The following is a 21,564-nucleotide window of genomic DNA, read 5'->3' as shown; positions in this document are numbered from 1 at the left end:
GTGTGTTTATATATTTAATATAATAATATATATAGAGATATATATATATATGTGTGTGTGTGTGTGTGTGTGTGTGTGGAAGTTCTTATACTTCTATTATTCTATATAGAATATGTGCATATATATATATATATATTCTACATATCGGTAATCGGTTGACCAATTAGATCGGGTTCAAAACTATGGTGAAATTGACTAAATTTTTAACCACACGCATAATTTATTGTAATAAACTCATCCAACGGTCGGTTTTTCCATTTTATTTGAATTGATATGGGTTGCTCTTTGGAGTGTATGATATATAAATATAGGTTTATACGAGTAACTAAGTTTGACCTAGTTGATCGAATTCTAAACGATAACCAAATTAGCTGAATTTTCTACAACCACCATAAAACATTACAATCTCTCAATCGAGCGGTTGGTTTTTCTGAATTCATTTTCCACTTCATGGTTGCTTTAGAATGAACCTAAACAATTTAAATGCAATGTATATGTCATACAACTTTAGGAGTAAAATTGGTATATGCCAATGTGTTTGTAATTAAAATTAATTTTTTGTATCTTATGTCCAAGTACATCCATAGATGGGATATATACAAAGGTGATGTGAAAAAATAAGCACGTTTCGAGGTTGTCACGCCATTGGTCAACCAAGAAAACATATAAGTGACTACGGTTGACCAATTAGATCGGGTTCAAAACTATGGTGAAATTGACTAAATTTTTAACCACATGCATAATTTATTGTAATAAACTCATCCAACGGTCGGTTTTTCCATTTTCTTTGAATTGATAGGGGTCTCTTTGGAGTGTATGATATATAAATATAGGTTTATAAGAGTAATTACGTTTGACCTAGTTGATCGAATTCGAAACAATAACGAAATTGGCTAGATTTTCTATAATCACCATAAAACATTACAATCTCTCCATTAAGCGGTTGGTTTCTCCGAATTCATTTTCTACTTCATGGTTGCTTTAGAATGAACCTAAACAATTTAAATGCAATGTATAAGTCATACAACTAAAGGAATAAAATTGGTATACACCAATGTGTTTGTAATTAAAATTAATTTTTTTTATCTTATGTCCACGCACATCCATCGATGGAATATATACAAACGTGATGTGAAAAAATAAGCACGTTTCGCGGTTGCCACGCCATCGGTCAACCAATAAAACATATAAGTGACTACGGTTGACCAATCCGATCGGATTCTAAAATATGGTGAAATTGGCTAAATTTTTTACCACACTCATAATTTATTGTAATAAACTCATCCAACGGTCGGTTTTTTCATTTTCTTTGAATTGATAGGGGTTGCTCTTTGGAGTGTATGATATATAAATATAGGTTTATAAGAGTAACTACGTTTGACCTAGTTGATCGAATTCGAAACAATAACGAAATTGGCTAGATTTTCTACAATCACCATAAAACATTACAATCTCTCCATCGAGCGGTTAGTTTCTCCGAATTCATTTTCTACTTCATGGTTGCTTTAGAATGAACCTAAACAATTTAAATGTAATGTATAAGTCATACAACTAAAGGAATAAAATTGGTATACACCAATGTGTTTGTAATTAAAATTAATTTTTTTTTATCTTATGTCCACGCACATCCATCGATGGAATATATACAAACGTGATGTGAAAAAATAAGCACGTTTCGCGGTTGCCACGCCATCGGTCAACCAATAAAACATATAAGTGACTACGGTTGACCAATCCGATCGGATTCTAAAATATGGTGAAATTGGCTAAATTTTTTACCATACTCATAATTTATTGTAATAAACCCATCCAACGGTCGGTTTTTCCATTTTCTTTGAATTGATAGGGGTTGCTCTTTGGAGTGTATGATATATAAATATAGGTTTATAAAAAATTAGTGTCTTTAAAAATTTATTTATCAATAAATTAGTATCTATATATAAATATAGATTTTTTTTGGTACAATATAGTTATATAGATCTATTATCTTTGGTTGTATTTGATCATTATCCATTGAATTTCCAAAGCTTGATTAAAAAAAAAAACTTGTGTCTTTAAATATTTATTTATAAATAAAGCCCGCAAGGCCCGGCCCAAAAAAGCCCGCAAGGCCAAGCCCGGCCCGGCCCGAAAAAGCCCGCAAGGCCCGCTTTATATGGACGGGCTTGGATCCTTTGATTTTTAATAAAGCCCGGCCCGTTGACGACCCCTATTAGGATTGAGACCATCCTATGCAAAGGAGATTGCGGAAATAATTCCATTCTTACAAAGAATCTAAGGGAATTCTATGGATTTGATCAACCAACTTGCGGACTATATAGATGTTTTATGGTGTTGGCTGATACGCAGACACACTGGTCACGTGTTATGTCATTATCCACTCGTAATGCTGCTTATACTACACTCCTAGCACATAACATATGGCTACGGGCTCACTACCCAGATCATCCCATTCAGTCAATTTGACTTGATAATGCTAGAGAGTTTACATCGACAATTTTCGATGACTATTGCATATCATTGGGTATTGATATCAAGTATCATATTCCCATGTCCACACCCAATTGGTCTAGCGGAAAAGCTACCATTAAACGACTACGATGGTAGCCCGGACATTGGTAATGCGCACCAATATTTCCGCTTGGGTTATGCAATATCGCATGCAGCTATGCTAATTCGTCTACGACTCATAGCAGCCACTCAACTTTTATTTGCGTTACAGCTAGTGACTGGGTTCGAGTCTAACATCTCGTATTTATGCATATTTGACTGTGCGGTTCATGTGCCAAATGGGCCGCCACAGCGCATCAACATGAGTCATTGCAACGAATGCATAAATATATATATATATATATATTTGTTGGACATGAGTCTCCAACTATAAGTCCGCTATGTAGAACCCTTGACAGACGATCTCTATTTGGCTGGATTTGCGAATTGTCACTTTGATGAGACAGTCTTCCCGTCGTTAGGGGGAGATTAGAACGTCAATGTTCAACAAGAACGACAGGAATTGTCGTGGTCTGTCCCCACTATGTCTCATCTTGATCCCCTAAAAGTGACGAGATTACATATACCTGCTGCAAACATGCCTGCAAGGATTGATGTCCCCACAAGAGGACATGGTGCCACCCAGAGAAGATGGGTACTACACCACTACCGTGGATGGTGGTATGGTGACGCCACAAAGGTGGCATAATGGCGTCATAGGCCATGGGCTCCGCTAGAGAGAGTAGGAGACCCATAGGCTCGATGGATTCTCGCCCTAAGAAGAGAGCGAGTTTGGCACAACTTGATCCATTCATCATTGATACTCAAAATCCATCTCATGAGAATATTTTGGATTGTGGTTATGTCCAAGAGACATCGTTGGAGGACGCCTCAATGTTAAAACCAATTCCTGAAAATATAGAGATCTCTACGAACTACACTAGTGTACATGAGGATGTGGAATTATTGAGACCAATGACATCGAACCTTACTCCGTTGAAGAATGCCAACATAGAGAAAATTGGCTTAAATGGAAAGATGCGATCCAGGTTGAATTGGATTCACTAACGAAGAGGAAGGATTTCGGGCCTGAGATACCAACACCTCCTAACATAAAACCTGTTGACATTAATAGGTCTTCGTTAGATAGCGTGATGAGAAAAAGAGATGGCAATCTCGCCTTATGGCGCAAGGTTTCTCACAACGCCCTAGAATCGACTACGAGAAGACATATTCTCTCGTAATGGATGTCATTGCACTCCACTACCTTATCAGTTTGGTAGTTTCCAAATAACTGAACTTGCAGCTTACAAATGTGGTCACTACGTATCTCTATGGGGATCTAGATACGGAATATAATGAAGGTCCTTGTGGACTTTATTTACCCAAGTCAAGTGGCTCTAGACCACGGAGCGCATTTGCAACGAGGTTGAAATGCTCACTAAAATGACTACTTGATTGGGAATGGACATGATGAACTATGCCCACGCGTTTCCATGACAAGTTTCGGATTTGCAATTGTCGCGGTTTATGTTGATAAATATAATTGGAACCCTTGAGAGTTAAGGGAAACCGTTGAACACCTGAAATCCAAATTTGAGAGGAATGACCTTGGGAGAACACGGTTTTGTCTAAATTCAGAACTTGTATACCGTGTCAAGAGACATTTTTGATAAAGTCAAAGATGCACCATGGTCGTCCGTAGTCTTGGCCCTAAAAGGGATCCGTTTCGTCCCAGGGATGATGATGAAGACGTGTTAATAGCAGAAGTGCTTACTTATGTACAATAGGCGCATTATTGTACTTAGCAAAATACAAAACCAGACACCTCAATTATTATGAACTTGTTGGCTAGACATAGCCCCGCGCCAACGCAACGCCATTAGATTGGTATAAAGACAATCTTTCGATATTTGAGAGGTACGATTGATATGGGCTTGTTATATCCCTACAGAGAAAAGAGATGACGGAAGTGTGGGATCGGACCCCACAAGGCAAAATGTCACCTTCCGTGCTCCTCCTCCCCTCCATCAAAATGACAACAAGCATTTCTAAATATTAAAGTGAACCAAATCCGATCAGAGGATAATGTAGCGGACTTATTTACTAAGTCGTTACCAAAATCCACCTTCGAGAAACATGTGAAGAGCATCGGATTGAGAAAGTTATCCGAACTCCCACGATTATAGCAATCAGGGGGAGATATTGATATCAGGGGGAGGCATGATGTCTACATGTTCGATCTCGAAGAGTGAATGACGTGTTGTGCTCTTTTTGTCCTTCGACCAGGGTTATTTTTGTCCCACAGGGTTTTTGTTACCTGGCAAGGTTTTTAACGAGACAACAATTAAAGCGTCATCACCAAGTTTGAGCGGCACAAGGGGGAGTGTTGAAGGATGTCGACATAGTGTGCCTCTACAAACTAGGGTTTAGGATTGTAATAGGAAAGTGTTATAGGTATTCAATTGTATTCGGATTCTCTTACCTTTTGTATACCTTGTAACTCTCTATATAAGGGCTCCTATTATCAATAATAAACACACAATTCTATTCTCCTACAACACCTCCAGTATTAATCTGAATACATGATAAACCACCCTTTCTCTCCGTTAGCTTAGCTTAGCTAGCTAGTACTTCTGTCTCTCCAAAGGACAAAATAACATAAAACAACAAAAGCCAGATTAAAAGGAATATAATTAAGGCTACAGAAAAAATAATATGTCTAGTCCCTAGAAAGCATAAATAAAGGATCATGTATTGCATCAAAATTAAGCTGAGATAATCCGTTCATGGTCCAACCATGTTTTCTTTTTGCATACAGCCATGCAATCTCCATTCGCATTCGCCTTCATCTCCATTGCAAGTACAAAACTTGATGATCTTCCCTCCGGGAGGAATAAAGTATCATGTCAGCAAATTTACTAGTCACTCCGGCAGCCGGACCTACATTTAATGACCGGGCTGATTGGCTGATAATCAATACTCAGGTTTCCCAAATTTTTAGCTCTTGTCCAATCTTTTAGTGACAAATTGTGCGGGTGAAAATTTTGAGTGTGATTTTAGAAACTTTGTGAGGAGATATCTCGTCGAGGACCAAGCATTGTTACATTTCGGTGATCATGCTCAACTTACCATTCTTAAAACTGAAAGGTATAAGTCTGAATGGGCTCTTCTCCAAATCGATCCAAACCTGTTTATGACCAGCGGAGGAATGGTCATTGATTCGGGAGCTCCTTACAGTCACATTGTTGAGGGGGCATTCGGGAGTACTTTCATAGTAAGTATGGATGGGAACCATTGGAGATCGAAGAGTAAGACTGGGTTTGAATTGTGTTACCAGATTAATATATACTGTGCCATCCATGACGCTTCACTTTGAGGAAAGAACACAGTTCCTGAACTTCGAACAACACGATGAGCTTTGCATGGCAGTTTCATCAATCGGTAGAGATGGTCCAAACATTTTGAGCGCGGCTCAGCAAGCAAATCACAGGTTCTTGTTGGATGCTGGTGTCAACAGTGTCATTTGCTCCAGAGCAATGTTAAAAAGAATCTTGTTTACTAGTCTATATAGAATAAAAGGAGATTGCATAGCCTTGGAGCTCAATTATTAATAATTCTTGAGCAATATGTGTTTAGTCCACTGCCATATTCTTGGTTTCTTACACATAACCTGTCATATATATACTTCAATTTTCTTTGAGACAACAGTAAATCAAATCTTGATCAAAGTGATGTTAGTACTAAATGAGTTGGCAGCTGACCTCCTAAAAGGTTAGTAGTTTTCTTCATACAATTCTGTTCAACTCACTGAAGTCGATCATATCATAAATAAGAAAAATGTCAGCCTACTCCCACCAAAAACTTCATCTGAAATTAAACTGAATGTGTTGCAATAAATTTAAATTCTTAGTATAAGCTGCTAGTGATCGATTTATTGATTCCTTGGTGAATGTTTCTTCGGCACACCTAAAGACTTTCTTCCCATCTTAGTGCGACTTTTAGAACAGCAACCAGAAAGGCCACTTATTTGACAAATACGATAGGCAATCACGTGACCAATGTTTAATATAGTGCTTACATGAGAAAAGTAACCATTACTTTCAGGCCTAAAAGAGTGAAAGCTACCATGAGGTTCAAATTTGTCTTACAAAAAGATGAGAAAACAGTAATACAGATACTAAAAGAATATCTTTTTGGGAGCCAAAGACTTAATATAAACATATTCATTAAAACTCTGATGAACTGATAGGTTGTTCATTCAGCCTTAACCAACTGATCTTCTAAATATTCAAGTAGCCTCTGTGTTCTCTGCCCTGCACCAATCAGCCCAACCTGACAAAAGAACATGGAAACTATATAATACAGTTAGATTGTTAAGTATTCCCTGGGGAACCACATGAACCACCATGCTTGTGACAATATTGGAGATGATCCATACAATATAATGACATAAAATTGACAAAATATGCTATGTTTCAGCTTTTCCAATTTCAAAACAAAATGAAATTGGCAAAGCTGAAACAATAAAATGACACGATTAACCACATGATCAAAAAGCATGACCATGAAACACGAATTGCCAGCCGTGGACCTAACTATCACCAAATTGCCTCAACAAGATTGATTGCTAAACCACAGACCACCTTGGACTAACTGTGTTATTACAGTTAGTCTCCAACTTGATTTACTCAAATAATGCATAATACACACACGTAAGTACAGCAGAAAAATTCTATTAATAACTATTTATATGACAGAAATAATTGAAAGGAAATGATATTTACCGCGGAACTTAGCTTCAACACTCCCCATGATCGCATCATCATTTCGCCCCATAAAATGCTTTGATCTCCTGAAATAGTAATATGTGTCTTGAAAAGCTTCAGAAAAGTAGCTTAAAAACTGGAATTAAATGTCAGAACTAGTTTTCCCCTTCTAAGGTATAAAATAGGAAAGGATAGAAATGAGAGTTCATGCCTTTAAATAGACCCTGACGTAGTGACATTACAGGGCATCCACTATATGCCTCTTCATTCTTCGTGGTAAGCATCCCAAGCATTTCACAAATACGCAGCGGCAGATCAATCTTACACTCAAACAGGTCTGCCGGCCTTCTGGACTTGTTTCGTTGAGCTTGCTTGCAGGCTTATCTCAAACAAGATAATATTAGCAACAGAAACAAGGCCCCAAGTATAACACAATTACGCAAATGTTGAAGGTGGAACAAAGAATTGTCAGAACAATTGAAGATACAATGTCAAATTAGAGCATGCAGTATATACAAGTTCTGAAGCATAACATTAATAAAAATAAGGCTAATTTATTTCATGTTACTCATTGCAAAGTGCATACTACTTACAGTGAATTTTTAAATGGAGTCTGGCAATGTCTGTTTCAGCAATTAGCCTGCCCTGTTCAAATATTGCACTGAGCCTAACAAATAAGCATAAAAACATTAATTAGAATCAGTATGAAACTTGAAAAATGGATAATTATATGTTGTGATGTTTTGCATATTTATGTATACATAAATGAAGACTACTGCAATATATGTATTTTCATCAACTCTCTTGTCATATGACCTTAGCTATCTCCACGAATAGGTCCAAATTTTGTGCTTGTAAATTTGGAAAATAACCATTCACAAACAAGGCTTGGGCTTCTACCTTGTCTTGGGCACATGGGAATGCCAAACAAATTACATACACTAACCAACTTACTCAAGTGTAAGAGTTCTTATTTCAAGGCTATTAAGAGAAAAAGTAGCACAACATTTTTTTATCTGTGAGAAAGTTTACGGCTTAAGTTATATAGAGATATAAATTTAACAGAAATACCAAAAAGGAGAAGGGAAGAGTTTAATAGACCAGTGTATGCCACTCAATTCAAAAGGATGCAGATATATAGGGATGCAAGAGTGTTACCAATTTGACAAGCATAAGATGTGAATATAATGCCCTCTCGAAGTGAGGCAGTTTATTGTTTAGGGTAGTTTATTGTTGGAGTGAAGAACCTGCGTAAATGCGATAAAGAATTTTAACATGATATAAAAGAATCCTACGGATCAAATTACCAATTCTGCCACCAATAAAGATTTTCTCTCTCAAAACATCAAAGCTCAACAATTGTACTGGAGAAAAAGGGTTTCTGGGAATCACATTAGACCTTCTTTTCCATTCAGGTGACCTAGTGTTGTTAATTACAAGGACAACAATCAAGTTTGGCAATATATGCAGACATCAACATCGAAGGGAATAAGAGGCAATATGAAGTTTATATGAGGAAGAGAAATTCTCCTTCATACCATTCCAATATTCAAGAGCCCCAACATAAATTAGACTTGATTAAATAAAAACTCAGCTGAAGTCAGCTATAACTAAAGCCAAATGGACTTGAAACATGATACAGCAATTTGTAAAGCTATGCTTACATGGACTCATCATCTGGGTAGGAAACAACCAGCAACACATTTCTCTTCTTGGCACTGCCACCTGATATCATAAACACATTATACTAAACCAATAGTCAAAAAGCACCCTGTAAAGTACAAAGCTCGTGTAGACCACCCACTGTTAGTAGAATCATTCAAGACAGCACCCTTGGAAGGTGAGTATGAACCATGGAGAATTTTGAACAGAGAAGCTATCCATATTACAATCACAGAAGAGATAATTATTAACCACGCCATCTCAAATGCACCTGCAGACAGTAAAGAATATAACTTTTTTCAGTGATACCCAATAAGACAAAACAACTAACACTGATTGTCCTGCAGTAAACTGAGACACCTATAAGGCTATTATGCGAAAGGCCGTGTCTTCAATATCAGAAATCATCAATGGCAGTAAGAAATTGATAGCAAGTTACAAACTACAGAGTCTATGATGGGTTTAAGGAACCTCATAAATCAATAAGAACACCAAATTATGAATATTTACTATATATAAAATGAAACCCAAATGCAATGGAAAAGATTGATAAGATCAAAACAAAGAGAAAGATATTACCAGTCAGGGGAAACAGGGGATTCAATTGGAGGCTAAAACAGACTCTAAAATGCAAGATGATTCTAAACAGCTCTAAAAAGCAAGATCCTAAAATTGAATACATTACTGTAATGCTCACAAATGCCTACCCTACCAAATTCCCAAGGCAGTTTCAATAGCAATTGGTGAAGTCCTGTACTAAGAAAGTGTACTAAACCCCTATTAAACCCTTGCCCCTCTTCTTTGGTACACAAATACATTCATTTGCTTTGTAAGATGAGAAAATGAATAGCCATTAACAACTGGAACCTGGAGGATTGAAGCCAAAAAAATATAGATACGGTATAGATTGAAGGGAAATTGTTTACTGAAATGGTCTTATGCCTTTGCAACTTTTGAGAACTAATCAGCTTAAATATGTAATTAAAAATTCATACACAACACAAACCAATCCAGAAACTCATAAAGGTAGGTTGATACAGAGATCATTATATTAAGAGGCTAATCTCATCAAACTGGGAATCAAATCTCTCTCACTCTCAGGTTTGGTGGGTTCACATCATATCAATGCAAAGAAGAAGAAGAAGAAGAAGAAGAAGAAGAAGAAGAAGAAGAAGAAGAAGAAGAAGAAGCAGAAGAAGATGGCAATAAGAGATGAGACCATTATGCTAGCGATATTGGTTTTCAGCTTGACATGCATAAACTCAGTCAAAGTTGCAGCACAGACCCTAGACCAGCTTTTGCAAAAGAGCTTCATTGACACCCACATGGAAACAGATGGATCAAATGGTACAAACAAATCAAACAAAACACCATGTTCGTACGGACAGTTCTTCATTTCATAACATATAAGCAAATTGTTGAGAGTGTAATACCTTCAATGGAATCCCTGGGGATCTTGAAACTCCTTCATCCGTCTGTAAATCAAAATCCAATAAATTGGTTTTTCAATATTTATCAGAAAACATATAACATGTCGAGATGAGAAAATAGATTTGTTTTCATTTATATGCAATGACCCAACTCAGTATGAATATGTGTGCCACCAACACGAGTTAGTAGCTTGACGTCAATATTTCCAGGCAACCCATCAATCTATGCTCACAATTTTTCAAGAATTAAAATAAAGTGAAATAGTTAACCCATCGAGATTAAAGCACAGAAGCAGCAACACACAATACAGCAAAAAAAATGTCCAACTCCTGTGATTCGTCAAAATCCAGATGAACAAATGAAACTAAGGCTTGTAATTTATGGGAAACAAATGGAATTGAATTACCAACCTTATCAATGAGGGAAGAATTTCAAGCTCCTCGTTTGTTCTTCTTCTTCTTCTTCTACTCGCCGGAGTTGCGATTTTAAGAGTCGAAATTTTGTGTGGGTTTCGGTTTTTTATTCTTGTCTATCTTCAATGTCTTGGCGACCAGGCAAAGCAGAAAGAGTGAGTTGATTGTATTGACATATATATATACTGTAATAACATGTTTGGCAAATGAACACATACCTCGTGCCAACATCCTCATCTTTTTCTTTTTCTCCGTCACCATTATCATCTACCTCCTCCGCTATTTCTGGTTTTGCTATTTCTACTCTTTCTGGTTTTCGATTACTGAGCAGGACCCCTTCAGAAGAAATCTTCAACTCAATCGGGCAGTAACTGACATGTAACTCTGTTGAGGATGGGAGTTTGACAATGCAATTTCCCGAGCAAAAGCCTTGCAGGCTTGGTAGACGATAAAGTGACAAATGTTGCAACCGGGTGAAAGCAATCTCACAAGTTGCTCCTGTATCATGATCATCTTCGTTGCTTGCCCCTATAATTGCTCTCAGGCCAATACAAAAGCTCACATGCAGTGTTGTCAGTTGCATTAAGCTCTTAGCTACGGAATAACTTGTCAAGTATTCCAATCCATCACAATCAACTACTTCCAGAGTTGTTAGATTGCGGAAGGATATTGCGGATGACTCTACACTCCTTAACATGTTACACCAAGACACATGAAGAGTGACCAAGTTTGGGAAAAGTGGGCCCGCTGTTTGAGAGTTCCCATTCCCTAATTGCAAGAGCTTGGGCATCCTATAGACCCTCAAAGTTTTTACTGCACGTATCTCCTCACCGCCATTAATTTCTTCATTCACAAATATTTCCGTGGAAACATCATCGGTAATTGCTATCTCCTCAAGATTCGGTAATTTCTCAAGGAAATGTATTGCGGCTTGCTTGGAGAACCGTGCCCAGTTGTAAAACCGAATAGTTTTTAATTTGGGAAAGAACTGTGCTGATGATGGACCGTACCAAATCTCACCCGCAACATCTAGCTTCAAGAATTCTAAATTGGGGAATGAATCCTGAAATATATGAAGGCATGCGTGTATGGATGTTAAATATATATGAGCATAAACGACTGATATGCAGTGAATTTCGGATTATTTGAAATTTATTAGGATTTGTTTTTTCACCTCATACGTACTCTAATTAATATAGATTGGATTGGATTTCCATCAATTTGTAGATTTTGATATATATTAATTGGGCTGGGAGGAGGATTATTATTAATAAAAGCAGAAATCAAATATAATATTGTAAGACTGCCACGTATGACAGTTTTGTTCTTATCCATACGATTCGTCAGCAATTCTTGTTGTTGTGTTTTCAATTTTATTTCCTCTGCTTATTACGAATTTGATTCAACCAAGAAGAAGCTCGAGTGTTTCGACTGGTAATCTCTCTCCGCCAACTTGTTTCTCTTCTCTCTATGTTTTTTTAAGCTTCAATCTTTACTCCGATGAAATTTTGTTTGTGTGTTTTTAAGAAATTTGGGGTTTTGGGTGTTATAAGTTCTGACTTGATTGAGTTTGGAGGAGAAAGCTGTATAGGTCGGATTGTTTTTGGGAAGACTCTATTTTGGTCGCATGTTGCAGGTCATCAAGTTTAGTGTTTTGTTTCATTGGATTGGTCATCCATATTAATGGGTACAGTAGAGTGTCAAATTTTACTTTATTTGATTGGATTGGTCTGCTAGTGCAAATAATGCTTCTGTAGCTCATCTGAATATCGCCCTTCCATGTTGCTCATGTCTTATGTTTTATGATTAAACTTGATTACAGATTGAGCGTGTTTGATAATTTTTATTATTGGTTATGAATATTTTCAAAAACTAAAATTTCTTTACTCTTGCATCGGTATTGTTGGTCTAATATTAATTATGAGACCCACAAACAGCTTGCAGTGATTCTGTGATGATTTAACTTGGATATGTTTGCCGGAGGAAGTGTGAATGTATTGGTAGTGATGTTAAGTTGGGGATGTAAACCTTATTTGGGTTTGTAAATTACTGAATAAATGAGAATCTGTTCAAGACCTTGAATCGAAGGTCTTGGTAGTACTGTGATCTGAAGTAACCTTTCACATACAAAGGTTAATGACACACTCACCCTTTCAATATTCAAAAATTTGATCCAAAAAGTAAAATATATGGAACATTTTTTTGTCTGTTTTTGGTAGGCATTATGAATGAATCATTTGAGCCTAGTTCACTTCATGTTTACTTCTTTTCCTTATAGTTGGAGTTATGTTACAAAATACGAAAAAGGAGAAGGCAAGGAAGACTGCAACTTGAAAATCAGTTCTTAAGAAATCCCATAGCAGGGTTCCTGAAGGTTGTGTTTTGTATTTATAAATTACACCAAGTTAGTTCCTGCTATTTTTATTCCTTTCCCATTTCATTTATTAATAGGACAAGTAAGCTAAATTGGGATAGGGTTTTGTCTTTGTTCATGGTCTATGTTTGGTCTTCTTTTGGAGCAGAGTTGCAAGAGGGTCATGCTACTCATTGATCCTTGGTGAATCACATATCTTATCCATTGTGGGTATCAAAAATAGTGACACTTTGATAGCCAAAAGCTTAATTACTAGTTTCTTGCTTTAGAGGATATAGTTTTTTTCTTTATGGATTATATAATACAATCTATTTTTTTTTGCTTACTTCATTTCATTTTTCTTTTTAACTAAACAGCAACAGCATGCTTGATAAATGGTAAGAGTTTCTACATATAGGAAACCTACCAAGAGATTGAATACCTTTTGCATCAAACTGAGGTAAGACAGCAATGCCAAACATTTTTGCAACTTTTACGCAGGTTCAATGTTATATAACTTTATACTATAGTTTTCTATTTGGTTCATAATTGGCTTTGTTATCTCATATAATAGTTTATATTTTGGTAGTACCAGTGTCGTCTATTCTTCAACAAAAGACACAGTTCAATCTTATAACTACGCACTGTTATTTGAGTACAAATAATTTTATACTTGGGTGTTGTTAGTTTAATTTTGGAATTCCAGTTTAACCTGAAATATTTATTCTGGGAATCTGGTTTAACAATGGGCTTGCATATCATTTTTGTTTGGATTTTAAAAACAAAAATATTATTTTCTAGACTCTGATTCAGAATTTACTGTACGTGTGTGCCTAGTGCATAAATCAGATGGAGAACACTGCAAAACACATATTGCAGATAATGCATCTTTGGACAAGCCATGTCTTAGGCTTCTCTGACACTAGTAGGCAAGTAATACTTGTCATTATACAGCAAGTTAGTGAACCTAAAGGATTCAAACTTTTGTATGATTATCATTTATTTGGTTTATCCTTGGCTTTTTTGCTACCTCTTTATATAGCGAATTCTGGTTTACCATAATGCTTCTTATATGAGCATTAAGATATCCGTTGACTCTGTCATTTTTTAAAATAAGAACTAATTACAAGATTTTATTTGCAGGTTGTCTGTATCAAAGAAGGGTAGCAGCCGCAGGGAGGAAATCTTGATGTTTAAATTTTGATGGGTGTATGTGATTTTTAGAGTATTTTGATGGGTGTATTTTAGGATACAGTATAAAGTACGGTCAAGAACATAGATCACGAGATTGGCACCTTATGTTTTTTAATCCAGTCTAATCGATTTGCCACTGATCCCAGTGGCATTCCAAAGACACCAACAGTAGTGGCAATGATTTTGATGCAAGTTAGTGAAGTTATTCCACTATTACAATATTGGTGGTGATTAGCCGAAAGGCACCTACAGTAGAGGGGATCGAATCCTCATTAGCGGCTGCATAATTGCTAATGCCTTTAGCAACCTCTATATCAATGTCTATTGGGACTAAGGGAACTAAAAGAATCGGTGTATTGGGAAATTTTCTAGTATTGACACGTGAGACAATAAGTGGATGTTATCATTTGATACATTTAACCTTGGAAAATCATTTCACAAGTAGGTCTAATGATTTTTCAAAGGATGCAGTTGAAAAGCTCTACATCTTAACAAAGAATTTGATCGTCATTTAAACTAAAAGTTTAGCACATAAATTCACAATGAAAATATTCACGGAGAAATTTCGTCTATGAAAACTGTGTACCTTGTCAATTAGAAAGAGAGATTGTTCAATTAGAGGGTTCGGCTCATGTCTTTCTGAAGAAATTGGAAGTTCTGCGGCAAACATCTTCATTTTCCCACATCCATAAATGTTTAGTTGTTTGAGTAACGGCCACTTGGAAGCAATAATCCCAGGATAGAATCTACTCAGTTTGGGAAGATAGAGAAATCCCACATGTGTTACTTTTGGAAACACTAAATGAGGAGACTCTGTTTCTAGTCCTTGTTCACCAGTAATGATTTCCTCCACTTCATCACACCCTATCACATACAGCGAATGTAGCTTTTGGAGACGTCTGGCTACTGAGACTGGAAAGATCTTTTTCAGACTGTTGCAATTTGAAACTTCAACTTCTTTGAGTTGGCAAAAAGAGTCTTGATCAGCAAATTTATTGTTCCATAGCGTGTGCAACTTCCCTAGCCCATCGATTTTCAGTCTCTCCAAGCTCGGAAATTTTACCTATAACATAGATTCATGTTATGAACTTACAAATTTATCTCAAGTGAACATATTTAGCAGAAGTCATAGCAAGATTTAGAAAAAATGATTTAATTTACCTGTGGGTCAAAAAGACATGCTCGTATAGCAGTCCCATTCTCGACATCAAGTTTTTTACTACTCATAGGATCAAAGATGGATGCCCCCAGCTCGGCATCAAATTTCATCACGGAAGAAAATTCAGTACAACTTTCAGTACAGAATCTATCGAGGTTTGGAAGTTGCTTTAATGTTAGACTTTCCAACTTACGGAACACGATATCGATATTTTCTCCATTAGGTTGATCTCTTGATGATATTATTGCTTCCATTATTGCACATCCGGATACTTCAAGATGTTTGAGCTCCACCAGACTTTGAGCCATAGAAAATGAGAACAAGAAACTTAGATGATCACAGTTCCATATGCTCAAGGTTGTTAAGTTGGGGAACACAACCTGCATGTAGTACACAATTTATATACATTGTTACATGCCTATGTGTATATTCCAAATACAGAGTTATAATTTTATGTAATTATGAAAGTACAGGGTCTAAAATGCCACAAATCACAAACCTTCTAATCATTTGTAGATGACCAGAGGAAAATTATATTAATCTATTCTTAATTTTCAAGCTCAACCAAATATGAACCCCACAATGACATTATTCTCATCAAAAAGAAAAAAAGACCGGTAAGGTATCTACCAATGTCATTATAAACCATGTTAAAACTCTAAAAATTGCAGCATATTACCATACATTGCGAGATTTAATGTGTGGTCAATTTCTACCTACGGACAGATATGGAAATTTTACCTATAACATAGATTCATGTTATGAACCTACAAATTTATCTCAAGTGGACATATTTAGCAGAAGTCATAGCAAGATTTAGAAACAATGATTTAAATTACCTGTGGGTCAAAAAGACATGCTCGTATAGCAGTCCCATTCTTGACATCAAGTTTTTTACTACTCGTAGGATCAAAGATGGATGCCCCCAGTTCGGCATCAAATTTCATCACGGAAGAAAATTCAGTACAACTTTCAGTACAAAATCTATCGAGGTTTGGAAGTTGCTTTAATGTTAGACTTTCCAACTTACGGAACACGATATCGATATTTTCTCCATTAGGTTGATCTCTTGATGATATTATCACTTCCATTATTGCACATCTGGATACTTCAAGATGTTTGAGCTCTACCAGACTTTGAGCCATAGAAAATGAGAACAAGAAACTTAGATGATCACAGTTCCATATGCTCAAGGTTGTTAAGTTGGGGAACACAACCTGCATGTGGTACACAATTTATATACATTGTTACATGCCTATGTGTATATTCCAAATACAGAGTTATAATTTTATGTAATTATGAAAGTACAGGGTCTAAAATGCCACAAATCACAAACCTTCTAATCATTTGTAGATGACCAGAGGAAAATTATATTAATCTATTCTTAATTTTCAAGCTCAACCAAATATGAACCCCACAATGACATTATTCTCATTAAAAAGAAAAAAAAGACTGGTAAGGTATCTACCAATGTCATTATAAACCATGTTAAACTCTAAAAATTGCAGCATATTACCATACATTGCGAGATTTAATGTGTGGTCAATTTCTACCTACGGACAGAAATGGAAATTGTTTTTATTAAAAGAAATTATATTTATGGTGACCGGCACCAATCCAATTTGTTTTTTTCTTTCTTTTTTAGAATAGAAACGACAGCAATCCAATTTGCTAATGGATGGCGCACCAAGAAATGTTATCAACAATTGGTATGCTAGAATACCCATATATATTTCTAGAAAGCTAAGCTAGAAAACTTCAGTTTCTTCTCAAAAATAAAAGATACCTTAATCATTAGTCAACCAAAAAGATAACCTAATCATTGAATAGTAGATCAAAATAAAGCCAAAGAAATTTACCTTCCTATTAATGATATAGGTGAAATCAACATTATTTTGGAGACGGAGGTGTATCAGTCGCTGAAAATCTTCAACATGTAATTGACGGGCAATACTTTTAACACTCTCTGTTCCATCCAAAGACAAATCTTCAGATTTCTTCAACAATGTTTTTATACCGTGGTCCAATTCATCGCTGGGAGCGAGCTTCAGTTTTAGCGTGTTGAGGGTCGTTTCAGCCATAGTCTTCCCCCAACTATTCCAAACATCGCCAATATATATTTGGTATCTTACCAACCTACTGGAGAACAAGTATGATGGAAGAATATTTGCATCTTCAATATATATCTCCAATGCAGTTAGTTGAGACAAGTCTTTTAGCTCTAAAAGACTAGCATTACTTCCTCCCCTTTCAGCCTCCCATTTGAGATAGACGTTTCTCAGTGATAAGTCTTCTAGTCTTTCCAACCTTGAAATAACACCAGGTGAAATCACTTCAAGTTCATCACATTCACTCAAATCCAACCATCTCAATCGAATCAATTGCCCTATTTCTTCAGGTAGCTGTTTGATGTTGGACCGCGCAAAGCTAAGAATCTCCAAGTTACATAGATGTCCAACCAGAGCTATCTCTTGATTCTCTTCCCCCAGCAGGCATTCTTCTAAACACAATGTCTGAAGATTCTTCAAGAACTGAAGAGATGAGAATAGTGACACCACATGCACTTTTGTTAAACCCAACACTTTCAGTTTCTCCATTTCACTAAAAAAGTTGGCTGGGATTCCCACCCATGCATCACCCAGGCCTGCTTTTCTATACAAATGAAACATCTCTATTTTCGGGCATTTCCATGGTACTTCAGAAAGCATGGGAATATTGCTGGATTTTAAAGACATCTTACTGCACCTTTCAAAGAAATCTTTCTCTGGCCATTCTTTCAATTCACCACCATATCCAACAGATAAGACGTGGTGTTCTCTGTATGCAATCTGGGTAGCAACCTCACATACGAGATCATGCATTCTAACATGCATATAGATATCACTGTCCAGCAACAAGCAAGAGTCTTTGAGCTTGTCAACGAGTGTATACAATGCCTCTCGTGCATCTTCTATTTTATTGACATTTTTAATCAAATCCAAACCAAAACCATATTTCAACAAGTCTGCCAAATAAATATGGTTCTTAACTACAATAATCCCACAAAGCAAGAACAAAGGCTTAAGCTCTTTATCTTCCAACTGATCGTAACTCCACTCCAGAGCTGAGTATGTTTTTTCCATCAATTCTTTGTTGTCAAAGCCTCTAAGACGTCTCAAGGTGTCATTCCAATGATGCAACTTGTTTCTGTCTTTTAGAGCTCTTGCAACCGTAACGATCAAGACCGGCAAACCTCCACATTTTTTGGCTATTTCAATTGCTATGCTTCTTATGCGGCTATCTTTGACAACATCACCAGCCATCTTCTCAAATAGACTCCAGGTTTCCTCTTCATTTAAAACATCCAGTGAAATATCTGTTTGTGTACGCCTATCCAAGGATAATTCCTTTCGGCTTCTACATGTCAGCACTACTTTACAGGTAGCCAGGCGGGGAACTCCGACAGCCACCAGATCAATTTTTTCCCAAACGTCATCCAAAACTACAAGAGTCCTTTTTTCTTTTATCCTAGTACACAGAGAGGGGGCTCTTTCAGCGAGAGTCTGATTTTCGTTGATGCTCATACCTAACTTTGTGGCAATTTCTTTTTGGATTTTTTCAAGGTCTGGGTTCTCTTTAACATCTCTCACCATCACCACATCATCAAATAAGTTGTCATCCTTAGCTTTCCTAAGAACTTCTTCCACGAGTGTGGTCTTCCCTACTCCACCGATTCCCCATACCAGAATCATTTCTGTATTAGGATTTCTCAGTTCCTCCATGACTCTCATCACAATTGAATTCCTTGAATCAAATGTACTGTAATGCCCGGTAGATACGAGAAATACCTCTTGTGGAGTAACATCATATGCAAAGTTGGGGAACTCCTTTTTTTGATCAAGTTCATCAATCTCCTCCGCCAATTTTGTTGATTTCCTGCTTAGTCGATAACGGAGCACCAAATGAGGACAAAAACCATGAAGACACTCGGTTTGCGCGTGGCGGCCGTCTTTCAGGAATTCCTCTGCCTCTGTGATGATTGCATTCACTCTTGCCTTCCAGTTCAGAACAGTAGCCTCGACTCTTTTACCTTCTCTCTCAACATGATCAACCTTATGTTGAACCCCATCTCTGACAGCAATTAATTCCTTCAATTTGGTCTGCAGCTTTTGATGGTTGCTTTTGTAGTGAGCTAGATAACCCACTTGGAGTCCAATTGGTGCAACTGAGTACTCGGCAAGTTTTCCAGCAATTGCAGCAAGAATCTCCATGCTGTTTAAAAACATATGTATATCAAATCAAATATAATTTAAAATCTAATTGTAGTCTCTTGTTGTGGTATTACAAGAGATATAGGAGATATTGAATGCAGAAGGGTTGGGGGTATACATATTTCCTTTGTTATGTAGGATGTTTAATTGGGGTAAAAGTTACTACAATTTGATAGAAAGAACCATTATTAGGGTCAACCTATTTGGTCATCCCCATTTGGGATTTTAAAATCCTCAAATTAAATTTTCATAATCCCTTTAAAGTTTAAAGATCATCTGCAAAAAATCTATTCAATAGAAAATTGTTTATGCTGTGTCAAACAAACGGATGACAGCACTTAATATCATCATAATGAAACGTCCATTTATTACATGATGTTTAAATTTGTTTTAGAACTAAAGAATTATTGTTAAACTAAACAAGAAACCTAAAGAACATACCTTATCCTTTTTCGTTGATTACAAATGAAGCTAATAGCTCTTCAAATCCTTCCCTTGGGACACCGGAGCAGGAATGCGAATAGAATTAGTCTGTAAAATGAAAATAAACTAAACAGACTAAGAACATAGTGTGCATTTTAAAATAAGCTAATTACACATTACAAGAGAAACAAACACCAGGAAAGCAAGAGGCAATACTTGTTTTCCAAAGAATTAAAACCAGCAGGAAGTTGCAGGACAAATGGAAACACTGAACCAAGTGCAGAGCAAAAACTGTGAAACTTATGAAGTGGTCTGATTTTTCTTTGAGAAAGCAAAAGCATAGGAGAATGAAGGTAGAAATGTATGTAACTGGCAAAGGCAATCTCTCCTGAATTATTAAAGTGACCATGTACAGAAAAAATAGGAAAAAGCTATAAAGCATAAGCATCTTTACTTTACCCTGATGGAGTGCATCATTTGCAAAGCTTCGAATCAAATCCATAAGCATCTTTGCTTTTTGTATCTTGTTTATAGAAAAATAAACAGACGTTTGATTTATTTTATGTGCCCATGACATGATGCCTTGCTTGGAGGAAGCAGAGCTTTGAGTTGGAGGGGAGGAAAGAACGGATTCGAATTTGCTCATTACCTATAGTTCTGACTTCTGAGTGATACCACCACACAAGTTAACACTAACACTATGGTTAACTATAATAATAATAAAAAAAGATAGCAAACTATCATTAATTGAATATGTTTTATTATTTTTAAAAACAAAACCCACTCTCTCTCCCCGGCTCTTAGGACAACGAAGAGAATGACCTTTCTTGATTTTGTGAGGCCGGAGATGGTTCTGATTGGACGTCATTGGAGGTGTCGAGCTCAGAGCTTCACGAACAGCAACCCATAATCCGGAGAGTGGTGAAAATATAATTTTAAGGAGTTAACAAAAGTTACTTTCTAAATCGCAAAGTGGTGAGCAAACTCAATTCCGGAAAGAACACTGTTCCTAAACTTTCAGGATCACAATGACCATTGCATGACAGTTTTATCACAAAATACAGGTTCTTGTTTAATGCCGGTGCCTCGAAGCAATGTTAAAGAGATTGATGTTTACAACTTTGAAATAAAAAGGAGATTGTGTCCAATAAATTCCGTGAGTTTGATAGTAATTCTTCATCATTATGTGTTTGTCCACAGCCGTATTCTGAATTCTTTGTAATCTGTATCTTTATTTATTTTTTATTTTTTTTCGAGACAATTGCATTTATCTACCTTTTTGGCAGTTTGAAGCATACAACACTTTCAAGTTTCAACTCATCAGAAAATGTTAGGCTACTCCTCCATCTTAAATGTTTCGGCAAGTTGTATGATAAGGAGGCCAACTAACATGAGAAGAGCCCAAGCAAAAGAAAAACAA

The 21,564-nt window shown here is 36.5% G+C and overlaps 1 protein-coding gene, 2 long non-coding RNA genes and 1 pseudogene across 4 annotated transcripts; 1 reads left to right on the top strand and 3 right to left on the bottom strand.

Annotated features, from left to right (window-relative positions):
- The window catches only part of LOC112177580, a 49,133-nt pseudogene extending 38,271 nt beyond the window's left edge, over nt 1-10,862 (bottom strand).
- Nucleotides 7,623-8,920, bottom strand: LOC121050576. Its single transcript, XR_005803531.1, has 4 exons — nt 8,798-8,920; nt 8,418-8,506; nt 7,853-7,926; nt 7,623-7,638 (listed from the first exon to the last, which is right to left on the bottom strand). It is a non-coding gene; the product is annotated as an uncharacterized LOC121050576 (long non-coding RNA).
- Nucleotides 10,815-20,548, bottom strand: LOC112177578 (disease resistance protein At4g27190). The gene is made up of 8 exons (XM_040511180.1): nt 20,361-20,548; nt 20,163-20,252; nt 17,331-19,722; nt 16,311-16,688; nt 15,474-15,851; nt 14,899-15,375; nt 10,984-11,828; nt 10,815-10,894 (listed from the first exon to the last, which is right to left on the bottom strand). The coding sequence occupies exons 3-8, from the start codon at nt 19,719-19,721 to the stop codon at nt 10,888-10,890; spliced, it is 4,476 nt and encodes a 1,491-aa protein (XP_040367114.1). The 5' UTR covers nt 19,722; nt 20,163-20,252; nt 20,361-20,548; the 3' UTR covers nt 10,815-10,887.
- Nucleotides 12,062-14,531, top strand: LOC112180319. Of its 2 annotated transcripts, none has more exons than XR_002928196.2 (4): nt 12,062-12,199; nt 13,044-13,139; nt 13,496-13,578; nt 14,262-14,531. It is a non-coding gene; the product is annotated as an uncharacterized LOC112180319 (long non-coding RNA). The 2 variants fall into 2 exon arrangements; XR_002928195.2 differs by having other exon boundaries at nt 12,159-12,199; nt 12,985-13,139.
- Nucleotides 20,549-21,564: the final 1,016 nt, after the last annotated feature.

Source organism: Rosa chinensis, chromosome 7, assembly GCF_002994745.2.
Source record: "Rosa chinensis cultivar Old Blush chromosome 7, RchiOBHm-V2, whole genome shotgun sequence".
NCBI classification, from domain to species: domain Eukaryota; kingdom Viridiplantae; phylum Streptophyta; class Magnoliopsida; order Rosales; family Rosaceae; genus Rosa; species Rosa chinensis.
Note: the sequence above shows the minus strand (reverse complement) of the source record. Positions and strands in the feature narration are given on the sequence as shown.